Genomic DNA, 22,330 nt, shown 5'->3' with positions numbered 1-22,330 from the left:
GACATCTATGTGCCAAACATATTAAATTGAAATAAGTTTTCTTTCTAATGTAAAAAAAACTTTAAAAAGGATTAAAAAGGAGTGAAATATTTTTGGCTATAAAGTTAGCTATCACACAATCACATAAGTCATGTACTGTTGTTATTATTATTATGCTTCCTGCTGAATTTACAGCTGCTAAATCTTCAGTGTCCAGAAGATAATCATAGTGTACATAACTAGTTAAATCTTGTATTCTTATTTTGCGCTTCTGGTGCTACATTTTTGCCAGCCAAATAATATTTAAGATTCTAATAAGTAAAACCCTGGATATTTTCCATTTCACTATAAATTGTATAAATACAATTTTGCCAAATGACTCTCAGCAATTATAAAATCCAATTTGCCACCCAATTTTACTTAATATGATTACTTTTGAAACCTTAAGCTTAGGTTTCATAATTTTACTTGGCAGGTTATCATTCAAAAATTCTCTTATATGAGCAAAAATTCTATAATGTACATACATTATATGACCATTATAATCTTGGGTAGTATTTAGTTAACAGTGTTTTGTTGAAGGTACAAATAAAAAAATGTTACTTCTGTTGAAGATTTTGCTAGAACAATCCAAAGGAAATGTACTCATGCTGAAAAAATATTGATCTTAAATCTATCATCTATCATTTAAAAACTGATTTATAAGAAAATATTTAAATAAATAAATTCTATTTAATCAGATCAATGAGCCATCGTGGACTAGTATTATGGACTAGCAAAATGACAATGTTTAGCAGAAAAATGGCATAAACTAATGGAAGCTTCTCAGTCGTATTTTGTATTAAAAGATCAATGTGAAAAACTCTGTCAGAACAGATGTCTTATATACAGCTTTAGTCTACCTCAAATTTAAAATGAAAATAAAACAAGTATGTTATTTCATTTTACATTATTATAGCTATGTTTCTAAATTTAACACTATATATTCATGATTGCCAAATCTTTTTATAGAAAGCACAATTTGAGACAAGAAAAATACTTGGAATAATTTAAACAGAGTTTATAAGTTTTAAACTATAAATAAAATATTTCATTTTAGCATTTTGATGGAACATAATAAGATTGACTGAACAACCTTCATGTTTAAAAACATGCCTGATATAGCTTATTATGGCCAGGAAATCACTGGCAAATTGCAAGACATATGGTACTTGAGCATTTAATTTTTTATAAGATAGCAAGTGCAGTCTTGCACTTCAATCAAGCAAACTACAAAATCCTTGAAACAGTTATGTCATGCTCAATACACTTCAGTTGTTCAGACGTGCATAAAATATAGCCATGCACTCATATTTAAATGTCCTTGTCATAACATTTTAATTAGAACAGAATGCCCTGTGTAAAACGCTGTAATGAAAATTGTATTTGCTTTGGAAAGAGTTTTTACAATACGTTGGTTGCCTAGATCTCATTACGGCATTCTTTAGACTTGATAAATAGTTATATGATTGGGTGCCTAAAATGAACTATAATAAAGCTTGTACATAATCTCAAACATATATTTAGATATTTTAATTCAATGAATAAAAGGTGCAGTTACTGTATTTATTATTTTCTACTTATTAACAAATACTATACCCTATGTTCTACTAAATTGCAAAAAACCATGAACCAGCAATGAAAATGTTAAGCATTAACATTTATTCCTCTTTCATAAGACTGAAAGTAATTCATCTATAAGAAGGAAGCAGGGGCAGAGAGGAAGCTGGAAATAGTCTGAAACATATTTGTGAAGATGCAATATTCTTATGACCTGGCTGCAACTCTTCTTTTTAACATTCAAATATTTCATAGCAGTCAGAGACAAAATAAGTTTCTTAATTTGGACAAATATACCTGTAACATTTCCATAAAGGGAAAGTGATAAACACAATAGGTTACATAGATTTCTCAGGCAAGTCATAAATGTCAATGTTAACATTTTCCAAGGTTATTCTAGTGTTGAAATGTGGCCTAATTTCAATCATTTGAGCTGCATCTGCTGCCTTATTAATTGAAACTAGGGAACCTCTGATCCGTGGGGTCATCCTTTCAGAGATATTTTCTTACCTAAAACACTGAAACAGAAAGGGCATGGGCAGATTGCTATGGGTTTGGTTTTAAACTTAAAATGAAAACATTGTATTAAAGAAGAGAGATGCGCAGCAAGACAAATATGTTTTTTCCCCCATTTTTTATAAAGAACATTTTGATTGCAACATCTGTGGTTGATCTGCCATTTTTTAAAGAATATTGCAACATTTTCACTTCTTTTTGCTTGGTTTAAAGTGACATTTAGCTAACCATGTTGGAATATTGGTTTCTTCAAATAAATCAGCACATTTCCATAGTTTGTCCTTGTCCTCTATGTATAGTGAGAACAAAGCATGACTGTATTGATAAATACAATTCTTGGAATCATGACAATGTTATTACTTGATGACATATTTGGTGAGATGAGTGGCATATTTATTATTTTATTTAAAAATATGACACTGAGATGACAGTTGAACACTGTGCATTATCTGGTACCATCATTGAGAAGTTATAGTTCAACTCTATCCTGCTTCAAATCCTTCATATTCTCCCATTTCTGAAGAGCATCTCCTGCAGTTCCTCACCACACCTTTTATGCTCATTAAATGGCTTTGGGTATCTCCTACTGCCTGTACTGTTTTTCTAAACAGAGTTTCTACTGCAATATGTCTTTCAATACCAATTTATGCAGCTCTGGATCTTCATTTGAGTCTGGTATTTTTGCTTGCACAAATGTGTTTTCCCGAAAATAAGACCCCGTCTTCTTCTTTTTTTTTGAACCCTGAAATAAGCCTTATTGGCCTTATTGCCATGCACTCAAAAGCCCGGTTGGGCTTATTATCAGGGGTTGTCTTATTTTGGGGGAAACAGGGTATCATAATCTTGTGGTCTTGGCTTGGATGCTTCATCAGGCCAGAGCAGAGTACAAATGAGACAGACCTTGTTTTTGGTATTCCAAACTTAGCATGTCTTAAGGATCCATAAAGTAAATATAAATAAATGTAATTTGCTGGTTGGGATCTGGCATTAAACACCTGATTGAATTATGGATTTGCCCTTGAAAAGCCCCAGAAGGATTCCATTCATTCCACATTGTAAGGATTTCTTTGGCACCAAAAAATGTCATTTGGAAAAGGCAGTTGTACTGTCTGATGTTCTTCCAGATTTTGTTTGCAATAGTTTCATCATTGCTATATAAACTGAAGAGTTCATTAGGTAGAGGTTACAAATTACTCCATCCTGACCTTTTCCTTCATATAGCAAAAATGGGTAGTAAATAAGAACAGATGACAACAAGAGCATACTCTGGCCATGGCACCAATATCAGCAGAAATAATACAATGTGTAAATTGTGCATTTTGCCTTGTTCTTTTTCTGTTGAGATTTTTGTTGTTGATGGTTGTCCTGAATGGAGTGCTCCAGTAATGGCCTCTTAAGAAGAGAATATACTATCAACTATTCCAAAGCTGGAGGAACTACAGCCTACCTCAAAAACGATAATAACATGGAATAACATGCATGGAATTATCCGTTGGACATCTCCAAAGCCACCCTGATAATTCAGGAGAGCCCAGGATTTAACAATCATGTGGTTGAACCAGCAGATTAAAGAACCTTATCCATGTACTCAGTGTTACAAAACTGAATTCAGTCCAAATGACTTTACAAATTTGTGCTATGGGCAACTCAACTTGTGTCTTGCACTGCAAGTCAAATTCCAACTCCAAGTGACTTTATCTGCCAAAAAGCATTAATACTCCTCACTGTGGTCCCATAGATGGTTCTGTGGCAGAAAAATTTGCTGATTTAACATGTACAACAATTTTAAAATTAGAAGTTGAAGAGTTCTACATGGGCATGTGAATGTTCCCAACACAAAGAATATGACTTGACTGATGATTAGTGAAGCAGGTTTTATAAGTATAGCAGAAAAGATATTTCTTTACAACTTAGGGACAGGAAATTCATACTAGTAGGCGAGTTTTTTTAAAAAAGCAAATGTTCTGTATATATGTACCAGGGAAGGAAAGACAGAAGGAACTAAGTACAAATTAGCAAATTTTTTAGACAAAAGAGTGTCTAAAATGATGGACAAAGATCTAAAGTAATCCTTCTATCCAGACCCAACTGCCTCATTGTGATCAGTAGATCATGAAGTGTTAAAGAGCCAGTGCCATTGGATTTGGACCTCCCACAAATACATCCTGGCACTACTGAATCATGAGTCAATTCAATATCCAATTCTTTCCCAAAGCCCTCCAGAACAGCCAAAGGAAGAAACCTTCCTAGTCTTAAGAGATAAAATTTTCAGAAAGGGTGTCATAATAGGAAGCCCAGCCTTGGGGTCCCTGATGACATTACTGGGGGGGGGGAGGTACACAACGCATGGCAAATAATCCCTTCTTGATATTAATAGATGACCAAAGTTCCCTCCTCTGCACACAGCTTTCCTTTGAGAATCTAAACTAATCCTACTCTCAGCTCTTATCAGCAAAATGAGTACAAATTTTATTTTGAGTTAGCAAAACAGTGTGGTAGAAAACAGTTATGTCACAAAATGTACAATTGGAAGCACTTAAAGTTTCTAAACAGGGTGGATGTGATTTCAAGTCAATTTAAATCATGATTTAAATCACTAGTAAAGTGGCTTGATTTCAACCAACTCAATTTAAATTATAATTGTTAAAGAACAACTGTCATCTCTTTCCCACAGCAGCTCCTCCTCTGACCTGCTGTTGACTCACTGACAGTCCCAATATTTTAGAGTATACAGCCTCATGCTACATAATTGAGTTCCATTTCATGCTGAATAAAGTAAATTATTAATGTATCTTAAATAGAAAACTATATTTAGATAGATTTTACTCCAAAATTTTTTATTAAAATAAATTTGATTTAAACCAAAAAAATCTGATTTAAATTTAAAAATCTGATTTTTTGATTTTTTTAAAAAAATTGATTTTATCCACTCTGTTTTTAAATAAATAAATTGATGCATTATGTGTTTCAATCATTGATTAAAACGAATAATACAAAAAGTAATTTGCCCACTTTGTTCAACTGTAAATTTTCTGACTAGTTAGGGATCAAGGAAAAGCTGCCTTGATATCAGATGTATCCAGTGAGCAAGCATGGATTATTAAATTAATATAATCTTGTTTTCCTGACTGAAGATGCCCCAAAATACACCAGTTGCAAGTTGAAACAATCCACAGTAAATGGTTTGCAATGCTTAGAATCTAGACTTATAGAACTGACACTAATCTCTATGAATAATTTAAAAAACTCTGTCCCCTTCTATAACAATTGTTCACATACCCAATGCCATCAGGGATTGTGATCCCTGTATATGTTTCTGCAATTCTAACAAGCAAGGAAAAGCAAAATATATTTAATAAGGGCTGTGGTAAGTCACTGGTAAGGCTTCCTTGGAGCAGCTTTGAGGCATGTCTGTCCCAATCAGACTGAGTCTGAAAGCTGGGAAGCAGAAGGAAGAGATGCTTGTCAGCTTGCAGACTCGGTCCCATTGGCTATCAGACAGAGTACATCCCATGCCTGGCTGCCGGTTCCACTAATCAGGAGAATTTCAGATGGCTGGTAAAAATGTTCCTTTATAGAAAATAGAAAACTATTAAACTATGTAAAAATGTGCTGCTGACATGAGATTCATTATAAACTTTTATTCTGATTTTAATAAATTAATAAATTCGGGTACATACCTATGTCTAAAAAGCTGTTTTATAAATTACATATGAGCATCTTCTACAAAAATGCATGTCAAACTCAAATGAAAGAACTTATTATTAATCAGCTGTACAATATAATAAACATTTGAATTTCAAAGATAATTGCTAATCCTCTCCAAAAGTATGTAGTTTAACATTCAAAACAGGTTCAGTACCAAAGAAATTGAAGGTAATTGATATAATACCAAGTTTCAAAGAGATTTAACAAGATCTGGAAAGGAAATTATAGTCCTGCCATTTTAACATCTGCTTTATGGCACTTGACAGAAGTGGTAATCAAAGAAAAAATAAATAGGTTCATAGAAGAATAAGCTTTGTTTAAGAAAAATTAGCATAAACAGATCCTAATTCACCAACCTTTGGTGCCTACTGCTACCGAATGCCTCTCACCGACCCGTGCGCTCTCACAGAGAGGGACTCCTCAGGGTGCCGTCAGCTAGGCAGTGTCGTCTGGCGACGCCCAGGGGAAGGGCCTTCTCTGTGGGGGCTCCCACCCTCTGGAACGAACTCCCCCCAGGACTCCGTCAACTTCCGGACCTCCGAACCTTCCGTCGCGAGCTTAAAACACATCTTTTCATCTGTGCAGGACTGGACTAGATTTTAAATTTATAGGGGTTTTAAATTGGTTTTAATATTTATATTATTTTTTAAGAATTTGGCTTTTAGAATAAGTTTTTTAATGGTTATCTTAATTTGTACATAAATGTTTTTATCTGCCTGTGAACCGCCCTGAGTCCTTCGGGAGATAGGGCGGTATACAAATACGAATAAACTAAACTAAACTAAACTTTCAGAGTTTTCTAAGAAAACAATAGGACCTGGATGGAGGTGACACTGCTGTTACTGTATACTTGAATTTTCAAATGTCTTTAACAAAGTTCTTCATTAATGGTTCTGAAACTTAGTGGTCATAAGATAAGAAGAAATGCTTTTTATGGATTGCTAATTGGATAAAAATACAAAAGAGTGATTAAATGGATAACTTTTTAATAGAAAGACATAAGAAGATTCTTGGAGCAGTGATTTTTAAGATGTTGGCTTATGAACAAATGACAAATGGGCTATTTATCATGGGTTAAATGCTACTGACTTCTGGATAATATTAAGCAGTCTGGCGTCATAAGAACCAAGTGACTATGAAGAAAATCCTAAAGACATTTTTTTAAAATTTGGTAAATGTTTACCAAATGACAAGTACAGTTTAAGTAAACAAAGTAATGCACACTAGGGCAAAAACCCTAAATTCATACATGAGGACTGAACTGCTTGTAAGTAACCAGAAAAAATGCTTTTGGGGTTATAGTGGATGGCTAAATTAATACTGTTTATAACTATTATAAAGAAAAATTCCATGCTATGGATCATTAGGAAAAAAACACAGAAAATTAAAACCCCAACACTGAAAAGATTTTATATAAATCTACTGTGTACTTATATTTTATATAAATCTACTTTGCATTGGGATGCTGTATATTATTAACATGTAACACATTACATGTTTTAGTTCTCATTTCTCTAAACATATTGCACTTACTACTTCTTAAGAGACAAAAATAAAGCTCAGTAGCTTACCTCAAGGTCACAACTATATTCTGTGCCATCCAAAAGCACAACTTTAGCCTGTACTATCCTGATCTTCTTAGGAGTTTTTTGAAGCACTCTTTCTATTTTGATTTCACTTGTTTGCACCTCTTTTGTCTCTCTTTTCCGATCTTCAGTGTTTTCAGTAGCTTCAGAAACAATTTCTTTCTCTTCTTTATCAGACTGTGCAAGGAAATGTATATTACCATACAATAATATTATAGTTACAGAATTTAAATTTAATCAAATGCACACACACACACTTCAAATTACAACAGCAGATAATCATTAAAATATACATATATCTGTTTTCTCTATCATTTTGCCCTGAGAAAATACAAATTTTCTATAGAAAAAACTTGCAGGAGGCATCAAGCATGCTTCACTAATGATAAAACAATATTTTTCATACTTCAGGCAAGTAAAAAAAATCAGAATCAGGACCTGAGCAAAAAGAATTACAAGGAGAAAAAGCAAGGATGATGCAACCTGAGTATGTTTTTCATTGTTGTAATTGGCTTGCAGATTAAAGGTTGTGGAAAACTGAATCATATTAATATGTTACTATGAGAAAGCAACTGATTGGGGAGTAACTACAACACTCAACTCCAAACCCTTATTTTCCTGTTTTACAGTGCTGATTATAGAAATCAGACCTAGGCAAGTAGACTTTTCTGAAAATTTTCATAGTTAAACATATTTGAAAAATGAAACTATCATCAGGTTTGAAATTAAAAAATGTACCCAAAGTTACAATGTTTGGGGGGAGAAAACCTGAAAAGTGCTTTACTTACCTACCCAAATCCTGGAGGAAATTTACCTACATAGTCTCTAAGAGTGACACAAACTCGATGGCAACACAGGTAGTTTTCGCTTAACTGCCACAACTGGAATCTTGGTCATTGAAAGAAGCAGTCATTAAGCAAGATGTCACATGACCACTTCACTCAGTGGCCAAAATTTCAGTTGAAGTTATTAAGCAATTTTGTGGGTTTTTAAGCAAAAAAAGTCCCAGATAAGAAGCATGGATTGCGCCTCTCATTTCTGGGGAATGATTGAAAAAGGCCCATCCTGAAATCCAAGGAGGATTTTGGCACAGAACATCTGCAGCATGTGGCATTTACAGCCAGCTGCTAGAAACAAGAGGGAGTCCTTTTGTCTTGGGGCTCGCTGAAAAAGATTTGTCCTGAAATCCAAGCAGGATTTTGGCACACCTCATGCTGCAAACACTCTGTGCCAAAATCCTTGGATTTCAGGACAGACCTTTTTCAGACAACCCTCAGAAACCAATGGACACCTGTCATCAACCTACCCAACAACCCACCACATTGCACAGTATTAGTTGTCTTACTATTTCTTATTTAAAGGTAAAGCTTTCCCCTGGACAGTCATGTCTGACTCTCAGCGGCTGTGCTCATCTCTATTTCCTAGCCAAGGAAGCCAGCATTGTCTAAAGACATTTCCAGGGTCATGTGGCCAGCATGACTACATACCGAAGCGCATGGAACATGGCGCTCAGGTCTCGAACCGGGGCTGTCAGCTTTCCAGCTTACAAGCTCAGTGTCTAACGGCTGAGCCATTACAACCCCTAAGTTTCTTATTTAACCATCAGCAAACAAGAAAAACATGCATTCTAGTTTATAAAGATTAGGTAAATTTAAATTTCATGGCCTTTTAAAATAGTACAATAGCTAGATTTTGCTGAATCTGAAGTAACAAAATTATAATATTTGGTTAGGCAGGAATGAACAGTAAGATTCACTGTCAAATAAAAATATACCTCAGAATGAATGGTATTAATTCATATTAACAAAAGAAAATGTAACATAACAGTAGCCAAACAATGCTGAGGCCACTAAAGTGTGATTCCTAAAGTTTGTTTTGTTTTTCTTTTTAGGATGTACCTGTGCTTCAGCATATTTTTCTTCTTTATCACCACCCACTTCAGCTTCTTGAAGATTCTCAGAAATGTCCTCTAATTTTCCTTTAGATTGAGCTTCTTCTTCTGAAAGATGACATTCTCCTTCCTCCACTGCTGTCTCTTCTTCAGATGCTAGATGCTCTCTTTTCTTAGTTTCATCTTTGGGTTCTGATATGCTATATGATTTTTGTTTCTTAAGCCAGGGGGGGATAAAACGAGAAATGCCCTTTCCACCTGAGCTTTTAAGGCTCTTTTGGATAGCTGCACTTGGAAGGACAGGAGAACCTTCTTCCATTTGTTTCTGATCTTCTTGACTTTCGGGTGCATCCCCAGCATTTTCACTTCCTGTGTTAGTCCTCAGATTCTCTGATTCTTTTACTTCACTATCTGAACCACCTTCAGTTGTCATTATCACTGGTTGCCCTACAAAGATACGATATAATTTTTTTGTTTAGAACATTTTTAAAATATATGACTTTTTGGTAATTCCTATCAATTAATATAGGCCTCTAGATAAAGTACAGTATCAAAAGCTCAATTTTGAGTTACTGAATCATTGTGGTAAAAATGCAAAAAATATGCTGCAAAGTAACTAGCATGATGTATAGGTAATAAAAGTTGATAATAAAATGCAGAAAGTAGCTAACCATATGTACACATGTACTATATATTTCACATTTTAAAAGATTAATATCAGACATGTGTCATCAGATGCACCAGTTTTTAATCCCTACAAATATAATTAGAAGCTGTTTATATGCATTTCCTCAAATACTGTTTAAGGAACATATTTCATTCTTCCACCTGGATCATCATCCTTACTAAGAAAAATGTTAACTGAACTCAGTGGGACTCATTTCCAAGTAGACATTTATAGAATTACACTAGCAGTGAAGTCTAAAAGGCATTTACTGTGGGCCGTTTTCAGTTTGAATTTTATTGCAATTAATACTGGAAATTACAAAATGACACAAAACATGAAAACATTGGAAATATTAAAAGGGATCTTTAAATAATGGAGCCATAAATTAGTAATCACATTATCAACTTTGTCAGTAATGGGGTCTATTTCTATGGATAGACCACATCTAAAGGATGTTAATGAAGGAATGACAGAAGTGGAATAAAATAAGATGTAATGATGCATTTACCATTTCTTAGAAATTTACTACATTTTAGTAAAAATGCTGATGTATCACTATACCATTTTTTTACCATTTCAAAGTGAATAGGATAGGATAGGATAGGATAGGATAGGATAGGATAGGATAGGATAGGATAGGATAGGATAGGATAACAGAGTCGGAAGGGACCTTGGAGGTCTTCTAGTCCAACCCCCTGCTTAGGCAGGAAACCCTATACCATTTCAGACAAATTGTTTTCCAATCCCTTCTTAAAAATTTCCAGCGTTGGAGAATTTACAACTTCTGGAGACAAGTTGTTCCACTGATTAATTGTTCTAACTGTCAGAAAATTTCTCCTTAGTTCTAGGTTGCTTCTCTCCTTGATTAATTTTCACCCATTGTTTCTCGTCCTGCCCTCAGGTGCTTTGGAGAACAGCTTGACTCCCTCTTCTTTTGGCAGCCCCTGATATATTGGAAGACTGCTATCATGTCACCCCTAGTCATTTTTTTCATTAAACTAGACATACTCAGTTCCTGCAACCGTTCTTTATATGTTTTAGCCTATAATTACAAAATGACACAAAAAACCCGCAAAGATATGGTTTTGAACTACACTAATTGATTTATTACAGGATAAACAATTTGACCAGTCATTACTCTATTCATATTAAAACTGTGTATATAAACTTGGACTATTAGTCAAAAACACACTTTTATTTTGCAACAGACTGGAATCAATTCATGCTTTCCTATTACTGAAAATTCTATTTCAGAATTTTTTTGACATGTTGATTTATTTAGTTTCTACAGCAGAAGTTATATATAGTTTTAGGGAAATAAAAACCAGTGTATTCAATCAGTGGTTTGCAAGTCTTAGATACTTCAAATGATGCAATTGTAAAATGAAAATCCAGGCTCTATAACGAGTAAGAGTAGTGCTACCCAAGCCCCAACTTTGCTGGCGAATTCAACCTTAACAGAAAATAGAAAATGTTTTCTATTCCTTTCATTCTATCATAAATAAGTATGAGATAACCTTTTTTCCATTTATCTAATCTCAAAAGAAAACATGAAACAAAACAAACAAAAACAATTAACCATGGCATGTCTAGTTACCAGAAAAATCTGCTGCTGTTTGGATCTATTATTCAGTTACTGAAATGTACACAAATTTGTTCTCAGAACTCAAACCAAATAATTATGTAAATATTCTTAATCTATAGTATGTGCAAACTCAAAATAACTAGTTTCTAGTCTTTTTAGAAGCAACAGTTCCACCTGTCAAGGAATGCTGGCTGGCAGAGATTAGAAGACATGTCTTGTCTGACATAGCCCTTGGCCTCTGGAACATTCTCTCTTGAGAACTGACAATTACCCCAACCTGTTGGCCTTTTGAAATTTGGTTGTAAGTTGTTGCAGTCATAAAATCAAAGCATTCAAGTGATCACTGTGGTCATTAAGTGAATCATGTGGTTGTTAAGGAAACAGCACAGCTGTTAAGCAAATCCATTCTTCTGAATGGGGTTTTTGCTGGAAACTGACAAAAAAGTGGACCAAAAAACCCCCACAAATTGTGGTTATAAAGATGAGCCATTTGCTAAGTCCTCAAAATGTAGTTACATGATTGTGGAGGGGTAAACATTTTACAACGGCCCGAACTGCTGAGAGATTATACATTATGCCAGGCCTTCAAGGTAATCTATTAATTGCATACAGATAATCCTTGACCTATGACTATTCATTCAGAGGCTATTTAAGTTGCAGCAGTGCTGAATGAAGGGATTTACAACTGATCTCCGAAGTTGCAGCCACTGCAATTACATGGTCAAAATTTGAGCCCTTGGCAACCCGTCTACATTAATGATCACAATGGGGCTTCAATTCCTCCACCTATCGTCTCTCTATCTATGTCCTTTTAGCCATCTTGCACAGCAGTGCTCCTTGGTAGGGTTAGGGCTGAAGTAGAGTCAGCTAGCTGCCACTGACTGTACTTCATCCCCATACTGCCATTGAGAAATACTGTTTCAAGCCCCATATCACAGCCAGCCAGCACAAGAACACAGCACAAAACCCCATTTTCCCCTGCCATCCAGTGCTCTACAGCCCTGCCATACTCTGTACCTAGAGGTCAGGGTAGCACAAAAATCGTATAGGACAGAGTAAATCTATACAATTGTCCATGAGTGTTGTTCCATCCCTTGGTATGATGAATTTTTCTCTGCTTTGAATGCCCAAGGATTTGGGTTTCATTCCTGTCTTCTTCAAGCACTATTGGTAAAGAATCAAGTTTGAAACTATGGGAAGCAACTTTGTCTATATATACCAATACTGACATAAAGTGAGTGGATAGGGGTATAAAACAGCACTCTAAAACAGCAGCCCCCAACTTTTTGGGCACCAGGGACTGGTTCCGTGGAGACAGGTTTTTCCACGGACGGGAGGGCACATGGTTTTGAATGCTGTCTGCATCCCACGGATGGGGTTTCACTTGTTTCTGTGGCCCGGTTTCTGGCATGCTGCAACCTGGTGCCAATCCATGGACTGGGGGTTGACGACCCCTGCTCTAAAACATGTCACGACCCTAATTAAACATGTGATCATTTTCCTGATAAATGATGTAAAGTTATTCAACAAATGAAAAAGATACGGCTGCAAAAATCTCTCTAACATTTTGAGACTGTTTTATTGTACACAAATGGGGATCAGATGGCCCCTGGACACTGCAACTGTCAAAAATATGAGCCAGTTGCCGAGCATCTGAATTTTGATCACATGACTACAGGGATTCAGCAACAGTGGTAAGTGCGAAAAAAAGTCCTAAGTCTCTTTTTTCAAGGCTGTTGTAACTTCAAACAGTCACTAAATGAACTGTTGTAAGTTGAGGACTACCTGTAATGTAGATTAAATGGCAATGCTTGAGAAATTAAACAAGAATCTCATTTTAATCTTTATATTCTCTTACTTTGTTACAACTCTGGTTTGTGATTTATTTTAAATGATTGAAAATCTGTGTCCAGGTTATTTGTCATTACAAAAATATATTAGCAATTCTTAAGTACTCCAGAATTTTGATAGGTTTCATCTGAATTATATTTTGGTCCTCTGCCTTTGCCATACTGAAATTCTGTTTGCTTTCCAATTTATCCCTTTCTCCACGAAACACTCAAATTCATAAATCATTCTGTTAGATTTGTAATTAACACCTTGAATTATCCAACTGTAGCAAATAAAATTTTTCTAGGCAACCATCAAAGGCTTGCTAAAGGCAATAGAATTGTATACTCATTCTCCTTATTTACTGAGAAACTTCATTTGTCTGTCATGATAAATCTGAAGTACAAAGAAACTTAATGTTGCCTCATGAAAATACCAGAGCAAATGGGTTTGATGAGTCATTTCCCACTTCTTTTTGACCTTAAGTTCATTCAGTTCACTGATGTTTTTAGTTTTTCTCTCAGTCACTATTTCTGTTTGTTGACTTACATTCAGAGGTAATCAGGGACATGTTGGGATTTGCTCAATTGTAACAGAGTTGCATTGCATATGTTTATTTGTATGCATAGCATATACAACTTCGGCTCATATACATTTTTTCTTGGTCTGTATTTGCTTTGGACATAGGCTTTCCCTTTACTCTGGAAATAATGATATAATGATAACGATATTCAGGTACAAAATAAAAAGAGTAAAGAAAGGACACCATGTTTTTTCAAAGTGAGAAATGCAAATTCCATAACACTGAACTCGTATGGGGGATGTGTAAAAATACAGTTGTCAGGAAAAGAACCCTCATTAAGATCACCATTTTTATAGAACTTTCCTTAACCATTGTTAAATGGACCCCAATGGCTGGGTTATGCATTGAGCAAAGAAACCTACAATGGTTTACAATTCACAATAACTGGAGTCATAATATAGATTAAGTTAAAACCAAGCCAAACCCATTATTGCTTAATTTGAAGCATCAACCGCAGCTGCAGGTCTTTTCTAAAGATAAGCAGCAACAATCCAAACCTGCAAAAATACATCCCTCTTAAACCACTTAAATACCTACAAATACTCATGTTCTTCTCTTCATTTCAACAAAGCTACGGGTATATGAATCTTGCTTCCTTACATTTGCCTCTAGCTCGTATTTGTTATTGCTGCTGTTTCAATTTTTTTGACTACAGGTAGTCCTCAACTTACAACCACAATGTCAAGGTTCCAGAAAAACCTCTTCTGCATAAAAAACTCAGAAGCCATTGTTTTTCAGAGTTCTTTACTAGCATGAGGAAACTGGCACACAATGAGTGAAATTCCAAAACTGAACTTCCGGATTCTTTTCCCAGTTATACAAACCCCAAGAGTCCCACCCCCCTAACCCCTTTGATGGTCACATGGTCCCACGTTCTCCCAGTTCATTCGAATATCTTCTCGCCACTCTTCCTGCAGATGTGAACACCATCCGACCTTGACCGCTTGAAGAATGTTACCATACCCCTCAGCCCCCCTTCTTCCCCTCAGGGGAAAAATGTGGCAGCGTCTGGAACCCTAAAGTCTAGTATGGTTTCCAGGCCTGACACACAACTGAGCCTAAAAATTATCTTGCTAAGTGAGAAATTTGTTAAGCGAATTTTGTCCCATTTTATGACTTTTCTTGCCACATTTGTTAAGTGAATCACTGCAGTGGTTAAATTAGTAACATGGTTATTAAATGAATCTGGTTTCCCCATTGATTTTGCTTTCAGAAGGTTGCAAAAGGTGATCACATAACCCCGGGATATTGCAACCTTCATAAATGTGAGTCAATTGTCAAGCATCTAAATGTAAATCACAGGAACATGGAGGTGCTGCAACAGTCCTAAGTGTGAAAAATGATCGTGTCACTTTTTTCAGTGCGATTGTAACTTCAAATGGTCACTAAGCAAACTGTTGTAAGTTGAGAACTATATATGGTTCATCAGTTAACTATTAATCCCATGCCAAAAGTCATACCACTTTGGTAATATTACCACGCCAAAATTTCAGACTATTTTGGTCCAAGTATATTAACCCTACCTCTGAAAAGAGAATGGTTTTCATTTGGAGTCAACTCTCTGTGGAGTAGTCTTCCCTTAGAACAAGGTTGGTGATTTATATTATTTTTTTATAATACATTCTTTTAATAAAGATATTTTAAAAATATTTTAATGATTGTTTTATGTATTTGTGATTTTATTTGATTGTTGCATACCATTATATAGTCACTATTATGTACCCTGAGTTGCTATTAGTGAGATGGGTAGCTATATAAATATGATAAATGAATAAATAAAGGTTTGCCCCATTTCTTTTAACATTCTATATTACAAGCTACTCAAGATGGAGTTTTTCGGAAGAGGATATGGTAGGTAGTTTGTTACATCATTTTTATTTTGGAGGATTGTGATTATGTATATTTTAAAACATTCCCTATGTATGGTAGAATATTTAATATTTCCACAATAAAAATATAAAATTTAAAAAAAACTACTCTGAATTAGTTGTTTCTATTTCTATTTTATATTTTTACTATGAAAGTATTAAAGTTTAAATCATACATGGGGGATGTTTTATTGTGTATCATAAACGGCTACGACAAATGCTATTTTATGAAAAATGATTTCTATGCTAGAGATAAAAAATCGAATTAAAGAACAAACTATGAAATAACATGGTTAAACTATGTTTTGTCCAAAAACAGCAAAGATCAACACATGGTTTTTAATTCTAATCCAGCACCTTTGGAGAGTCATAATTAAAATTGCAATTCCCCTTTTCAGGCAAAATTACTGTTGAAAGTAAAGCAGAATATTTCTAATCACATTCTGAAGGCTCACTAGAAAAGAAAAACAATGCAATTTATGATGCAAACCAAGCAAAAATATATGAAAAATGTCTTAAGAAGCCTTACAAGATTATTACATTTATACCCTGCCTTAAATAGGCATATTAAATAGGCATAAGTAAATAAATCTATTTTATTTTGTAACTATTAAAACAAATTATTTTATCATTAATTTTTTAATATTTCCTATCAAGTGATTTTTTAAAATTGATATCCCAGCCATACCCAGCCACTTTCAAAGTCCAAAAACTCAATCTCATCTCATAAATATGAACAATTCACTACAATCCTTGATTTATGTCATAATGAGCCTGCCCATTAAGTCATAAAGCAGGTTACTCACATGACCAATCCTATTTTATTACCTTTTTGTGATAATTAAGCAAATCTGTGGTCATGAAACAAACTCACTGTTTGCTATGGGGCACTTTTGCCAAAACCAAAAGCCAGTTTGCAACAAAAATTGTTGTAAATTGTGGTCATGTGACCACAGGATACTGCAAAAGGTTGTAAATTGGGGCCAATTGCCCATTGTCCCAAATGTGATTACATGACTATGGGGAGGGCTACAGAGGTAGGCTGCTGCTGGTTCGAATGAACCGGTAGTTGCGACCCGGGGACGGGCCTGCCCCCCCACCCTGGTGCTATTCTATCCTATATAGCCATGTTTTTGAAGCCGAAGACTTCACGCATGCACGTGCGCTCACATTTTCGGGGCTAGGCAAACTGGTTGTTACAACTGGCAGCAGCCCACCACTGGCTCCGGCTGTTGGAAGACTGGAACCAGGTCATAAGTACCTTTTGGAAGAGATGTCATAACTTTGAACAGTCACTAAGTTACAGACTGTAAATCAATGAATATCTGCATAAATTTGCTAGGCCTCTGCTACTCATGAACAAATAACTTTCTTTCCAGTTGCTGCAGTTATGATTTTTATATTCTATATCCCTCATTACAAAGGGGGAAATTTCAAAATTTACATAAGGGTTTAGATGCACTTCTAATAGTTACTGCAGTAGATTTGGCTATATTACTGCCCAATGTTTCCTCCCACCCCATAAGGGGCTTTTCCCCCAAATATTATTGTCAATCCTCTAATAAGCAGAAAGAGAAGCATGGCCCATATAAAGAAATGAACACTCAAAATGCTGCAGACAATTTGAACTACTGAATATTTAATTAAATGATGTACAGAATAACACATACAGTACAATACAGATTAATGGAAAAATACATGTTTTCAAGAAATGGAATGCAGACTGATACATTTCATATATATTTTGATCTATTTGTTTGATATCTAAAATAGTGGTAGTGGATATGCCTAAAGATTAAAAACTGCTGCTATTTAGTATTTATAGAAATAGATAAAATCATTAGTTAAAAAATCAAAATAAACCCAGAATTACTTTGTTGAAAATCTGGAAGACAATAAGAAAAAAATCTAAAGAGTTGTGGTTTATATGCTGATTACAAGAACATTTATATAACACAGAATAGGAAGCAGGGCATTTTATCCTTAGATTAATGGTGTAAGCTGCTTTACTATACTGCAATGGCAGAAAAATCAACCCATCTGTTACATTTTCAAACAATCTAAAGGATGTTTTAGTTATGAGAAAATATTTTTTATCAGACAAAAACCTATGACAAAAATTGCCTGTTTGTTATACTTATATGGAAATGTATCTCTATTTCTAAAAGATTCTGAAGTTGATAGGTAATATTTATAATTTATAGTATTGCTACAGTAGTAATCTCTCTACTGTGTGGCTGTCTCTTTATTTGAGTTCCTCAACTGCGTATCAGGGTTGGCAATGCAATTCCCCAGGCTTATAGTCCTGGAAGATTTTGACTTGCCTTCCCCAAGAGTAGAGGCTGAAGTGGCTTAGGAATTCATGCCTATCATGATAGCTATAGGCCTATTACAGGTCATCCAGTGTCTCACATGGATCAATGGTCAAATACCTGATCTGGTCCTCTTGTTGCAGCAGTGACAACATGATCTGGAGTTGGGGAAGCTTCCTCTAGCTCCTTTATCATGGTCACATCATGTCCTGGTAACCATAAAATTCAGCCCTTGGTGACTGCTAGATTTTGAAGAGTTCCCAAAAGAGAGAGATGAAATGGGAGAATAGATACCTAGACTATCGCTGGAGGCCAATGAAGGATTAATTTGAACAAACACCAGTGACAGCCACACTTAAGGTGTTGCTAAGAGCTGGTAAGTGTGCCTGGCAGTCTTGTTCCAAGTGACTTGAGCCCTTCTAGGTAAGGAGTACCTAGAGATTCAACTGTAAGGCCATATAGAGGAATTTTCAGTGCATCTGTTGGACAAAATTGCTCAATTTCATTCCCAGTTAGATGGCAACCTTTGTGCAGGTCTGAAGGAGGTGCCTTGGGACAATCTTGTTGTCTTTTCTGAGAACATTTTGAATCTGCTGGACATGAAGAAGAGAAGAGGGCCCTTATGACAGCAAGTTCAGCCATCTGCTCATTAGATCCCTGCTCAAGGAGCATTCGCTCCCTCCACAAGAAGCTATTGCTGGCTTCCAGTATACCAAGTGGTGTCCAACCTTCTTTTTTAGGGAAGGTTGTGGAGATGGCGGTTGTTCAGTAGCTTCAACAGATCCTTGATGAAGTGGATTATATGGATCTCTTCCAGTCAGGTTTCAGGCCCAGACGTGGGACAGAAATGGCAATGATTGCACTTTTGGATGATTTCTGGCAGGAGAAGAATGGGGATAATGCATCCATCCTGGCTCTATTTGATCTCTTGGAGGATTTCAATATCCTTGACCAGGATAACCCTCTGGGTTGGTACCAGGGATTGGGAATGGGTACAACTGTATTGTGCTGGTTCTCTTCCTTCCTACAGGCCCAATACCAATTGGTGTTGATCATCCTTAGTCCTTCATTTGTGGGGTCACAGAGATCAGTGCTGTTTCCATTCCTGTTAAATATCTACATGAAAACACAGGAGGACAAAATCATCCATTGCTAGTGGGCAAGATATCTGATATTTTCTTCTGATGTTTTCAATGGATCGATGGTATTTTTAAAAGAAATATATAAAACTGAGTTTTAAACTAAGTATAGTACTTGCTGTTCCAATACTAAACCAGCTGATGAATGCTGGTCAGGTTTTCTTATTAGTCTTCCGAAGCAACACTTCTTGGGAATGTGCTTGAAAATTACTTTAACTAAAAGTGCAGTATTGTACAAAGTAAATATTGTGAGTACAGAAACTCATTTTTTTTAACCAAAAGATCATATTGCACCAAGCAGTTTACATGAAGGCTATTTTAAATCTTGACTATAGCACAGGAATGAAATTTCTTAGAGGATGTCTCAATGTTGCTAAAAAATGGAAACTCTTCTGAACTTAGCTTCCAATAACATTTAGGACTTTTCTAAAGCCTTGCAAGACAGACAGAAACTTTCATCTCTGATCAGCTGCTATTCAGAGATAAGAATTTTAGGAAAAGGAAATAATTATCATCTGTTGCCCATATTTCCTATAGATTGTGAGAACAACAGATTCAGTTGGGGAGGAAACGTATCTAGTCACTTTTTAGTCAGGATTCAGGCCTAGATGTGGTGCTGAAATCACACTGATCACTCTCGATTGATTTCCAATGTTTTCATTTCTTCATAACAGGGAGGTCCCAGTCAATGGTAATTTGGGTGAATTACCCTGGCCTAAAGGATACTCGTATTGAGATGTCACAATTCTTAAAACCCTCACTCCTCCTATTTCAACTTGGAAGCAACTTTGAAGAGAACTAGGATGGGGGGGATGGAAGATAGCCAGGTATCAACACTACATGCACGATATTTACTTGTACATCTCAATTCCAGGCTGAATAGGAGATCCAATAAAAGCGCTAATCGGATGTCTGAGGGTTTATGATCTGGGTGGGGAAGAACAAGATCAGGTTTAATTCCAGTAAACAGAGTGACTGTGGGTGTAGAAAACATTCCAGTTCCAGAGATAATAAATCCTTGCTTCTGGATCACATTTCCTCATGAGGTGATGGTTTGTAATTTGAGAGTTTTCTAACTGACAGTTCATGCTCAAAGACTATGTAGCAGGTGTGGCTAAGAAGGCTTTTGCACAGCTACATCTGGTGCATCAATAACGGCCATTCTTCGATTTCAGGCCCTTGTTTCCAGTTATGCCTTAATTAACTCGCATTTAAGAAGTTATTGTACATACGGTTGCCTTTTAAGAGTATCCAGAAACTTCAAATGGTCAAAAATTCAGCTACCGGTGTTGTGGAAGGAGCTTTTAAATCTTGACTATAGCACAGGAATGAAATTTCTTAGAGGATGTCTCAATGTTGCTAAAAAATGGAAACTCTTCTGAACTTAGCTTCCAATAACATTTAGGACTTTTCTAAAGCCTTGCAAGACAGACAGAAACTTTCATCTCTGATCAGCTGCTATTCAGAGATAAGAATTTTAGGAAAAGGAAATAATTATCATCTGTTGCCCATATTTCCTATAGATGCCTCTTTTCCTTTCCAGCATTTCAGAAACTCTGGTGAATATCAACATGGTGTCCTTAGATGGCTTATATTTTCCTTCTAGAAAGAACTATTTGCAATTGTGCAATATCTCAATGCAAAATATCTAAATTTGCAGGTTTTCCCAAACTTGTCAAATACTTTTAACATTAAGGATTTTGGCATGATGCTGGATTGTTCCTCTGCGTCTATGTTACTATAATTATAATTATCATCTGTTGCCCATATTTCCTATAGATGCCTCTTTTCCTTTCCAGCATTTCAGAAACTCTGGTGAATATCAACATGGTGTCCTTAGATGGCTTATATTTTCCTTCTAGAAAGAACTATTTGCAATTGTGCAATATCTCAATGCAAAATATCTAAATTTGCAGGTTTTCCCAAACTTGTCAAATACTTTTAACATTAAGGATTTTGGCATGATGCTGGATTGTTCCTCTGCGTCTATGTTACTATAATTATAATTATCATCTGTTGCCCATATTTCCTATAGATGCCTCTTTTCCTTTCCAGCATTTCAGAAACTCTGGTGAATATCAACATGGTGTCCTTAGATGGCTTATATTTTCCTTCTAGAAAGAACTATTTGCAATTGTGCAATATCTCAATGCAAAATATCTAAATTTGCAGGTTTTCCCAAACTTGTCAAATACTTTTAACATTAAGGATTTCAAGCCATGGGATGTGCTCTTATCTTCTTCTAAGTTCATGTAAACTACTACTATGTTAAAATCCATCATACCAATTTGCTATTATTCCTGACCTTGAAATTGTGAAAGATAACATGATTACTTTTTTCCAAAGTTCCAGCCAACTTTTACTTTAACTAAAAGTGCAGTATTGTACAAAGTAAATATTGTGAGTACAGAAACTCATTTTTTTTAACCAAAAGATCATATTGCACCAAGCAGTTTACATGAAGGCTATTTTAAATCTTGACTATAGCACTCTAAGAAATTTCTTAGAGGATGTCTCAATGTTGCTAAAAAATGGAAACTCTTCTGAACTTAGCTTCCAATAACATTTAGGACTTTTCTAAAGCCTTGCAAGACAGACAGAAACTTTCATCTCTGATCAGCTGCTATTCAGAGATAAGAATTTTAGGAAAAGGAAATAATTATCATCTGTTGCCCATATTTCCTATAGATTGTGAGAACAACAGATTCAGTTGGGGAGGAAACGTATCTAGTCACTTTTTAGTCAGGATTCAGGCCTAGATGTGGTGCTGAAATCACACTGATCACTCTCGATTGATTTCCAATGTTTTCATTTCTTCATAACAGGGAGGTCCCAGTCAATGGTAATTTGGGTGAATTACCCTGGCCTAAAGGATACTCGGATTGAGATGTCACAATTCTTAAAACCCTCACTCCTCCTATTTCAACTTGGAAGCAACTTTGAAGAGAACTAGGATGGGGGGGATGGAAGATAGCCAGGTATCAACACTACATGCACGATATTTACTTGTACATCTCAATTCCAGGCTGAATAGGAGATCCAATAAAAGCGCTAATCGGATGTCTGA

The 22,330-nt window shown here is 35.6% G+C and overlaps 1 protein-coding gene across 9 annotated transcripts in view; it reads right to left on the bottom strand.

Moving 5' to 3' along the window:
- EPB41L2 (erythrocyte membrane protein band 4.1 like 2) overlaps positions 1 to 22,330 on the bottom strand; it is an 85,576-nt gene that overhangs the window by 49,970 nt on the left and 13,276 nt on the right. For all 9 annotated transcript variants that reach the window (XM_058171864.1, XM_058171857.1, XM_058171871.1 and 6 more), the window contains exons 2-3: positions 9,287 to 9,726; positions 7,374 to 7,565 (exon numbers count right to left, since the gene is read on the bottom strand). In XM_058171864.1, coding sequence (XP_058027847.1) covers positions 7,374 to 7,565; positions 9,287 to 9,712 — 618 coding nt within the window. In that variant the 5' untranslated portion in view covers positions 9,713 to 9,726. The remainder of the gene's footprint in view (positions 1 to 7,373; positions 7,566 to 9,286; positions 9,727 to 22,330) is intronic.

Source organism: Ahaetulla prasina, chromosome 1, assembly GCF_028640845.1.
Source record: "Ahaetulla prasina isolate Xishuangbanna chromosome 1, ASM2864084v1, whole genome shotgun sequence".
Classification (NCBI taxonomy): Eukaryota; Metazoa; Chordata; class Lepidosauria; order Squamata; family Colubridae; genus Ahaetulla; species Ahaetulla prasina.
Note: the sequence above shows the minus strand (reverse complement) of the source record. Positions and strands in the feature narration are given on the sequence as shown.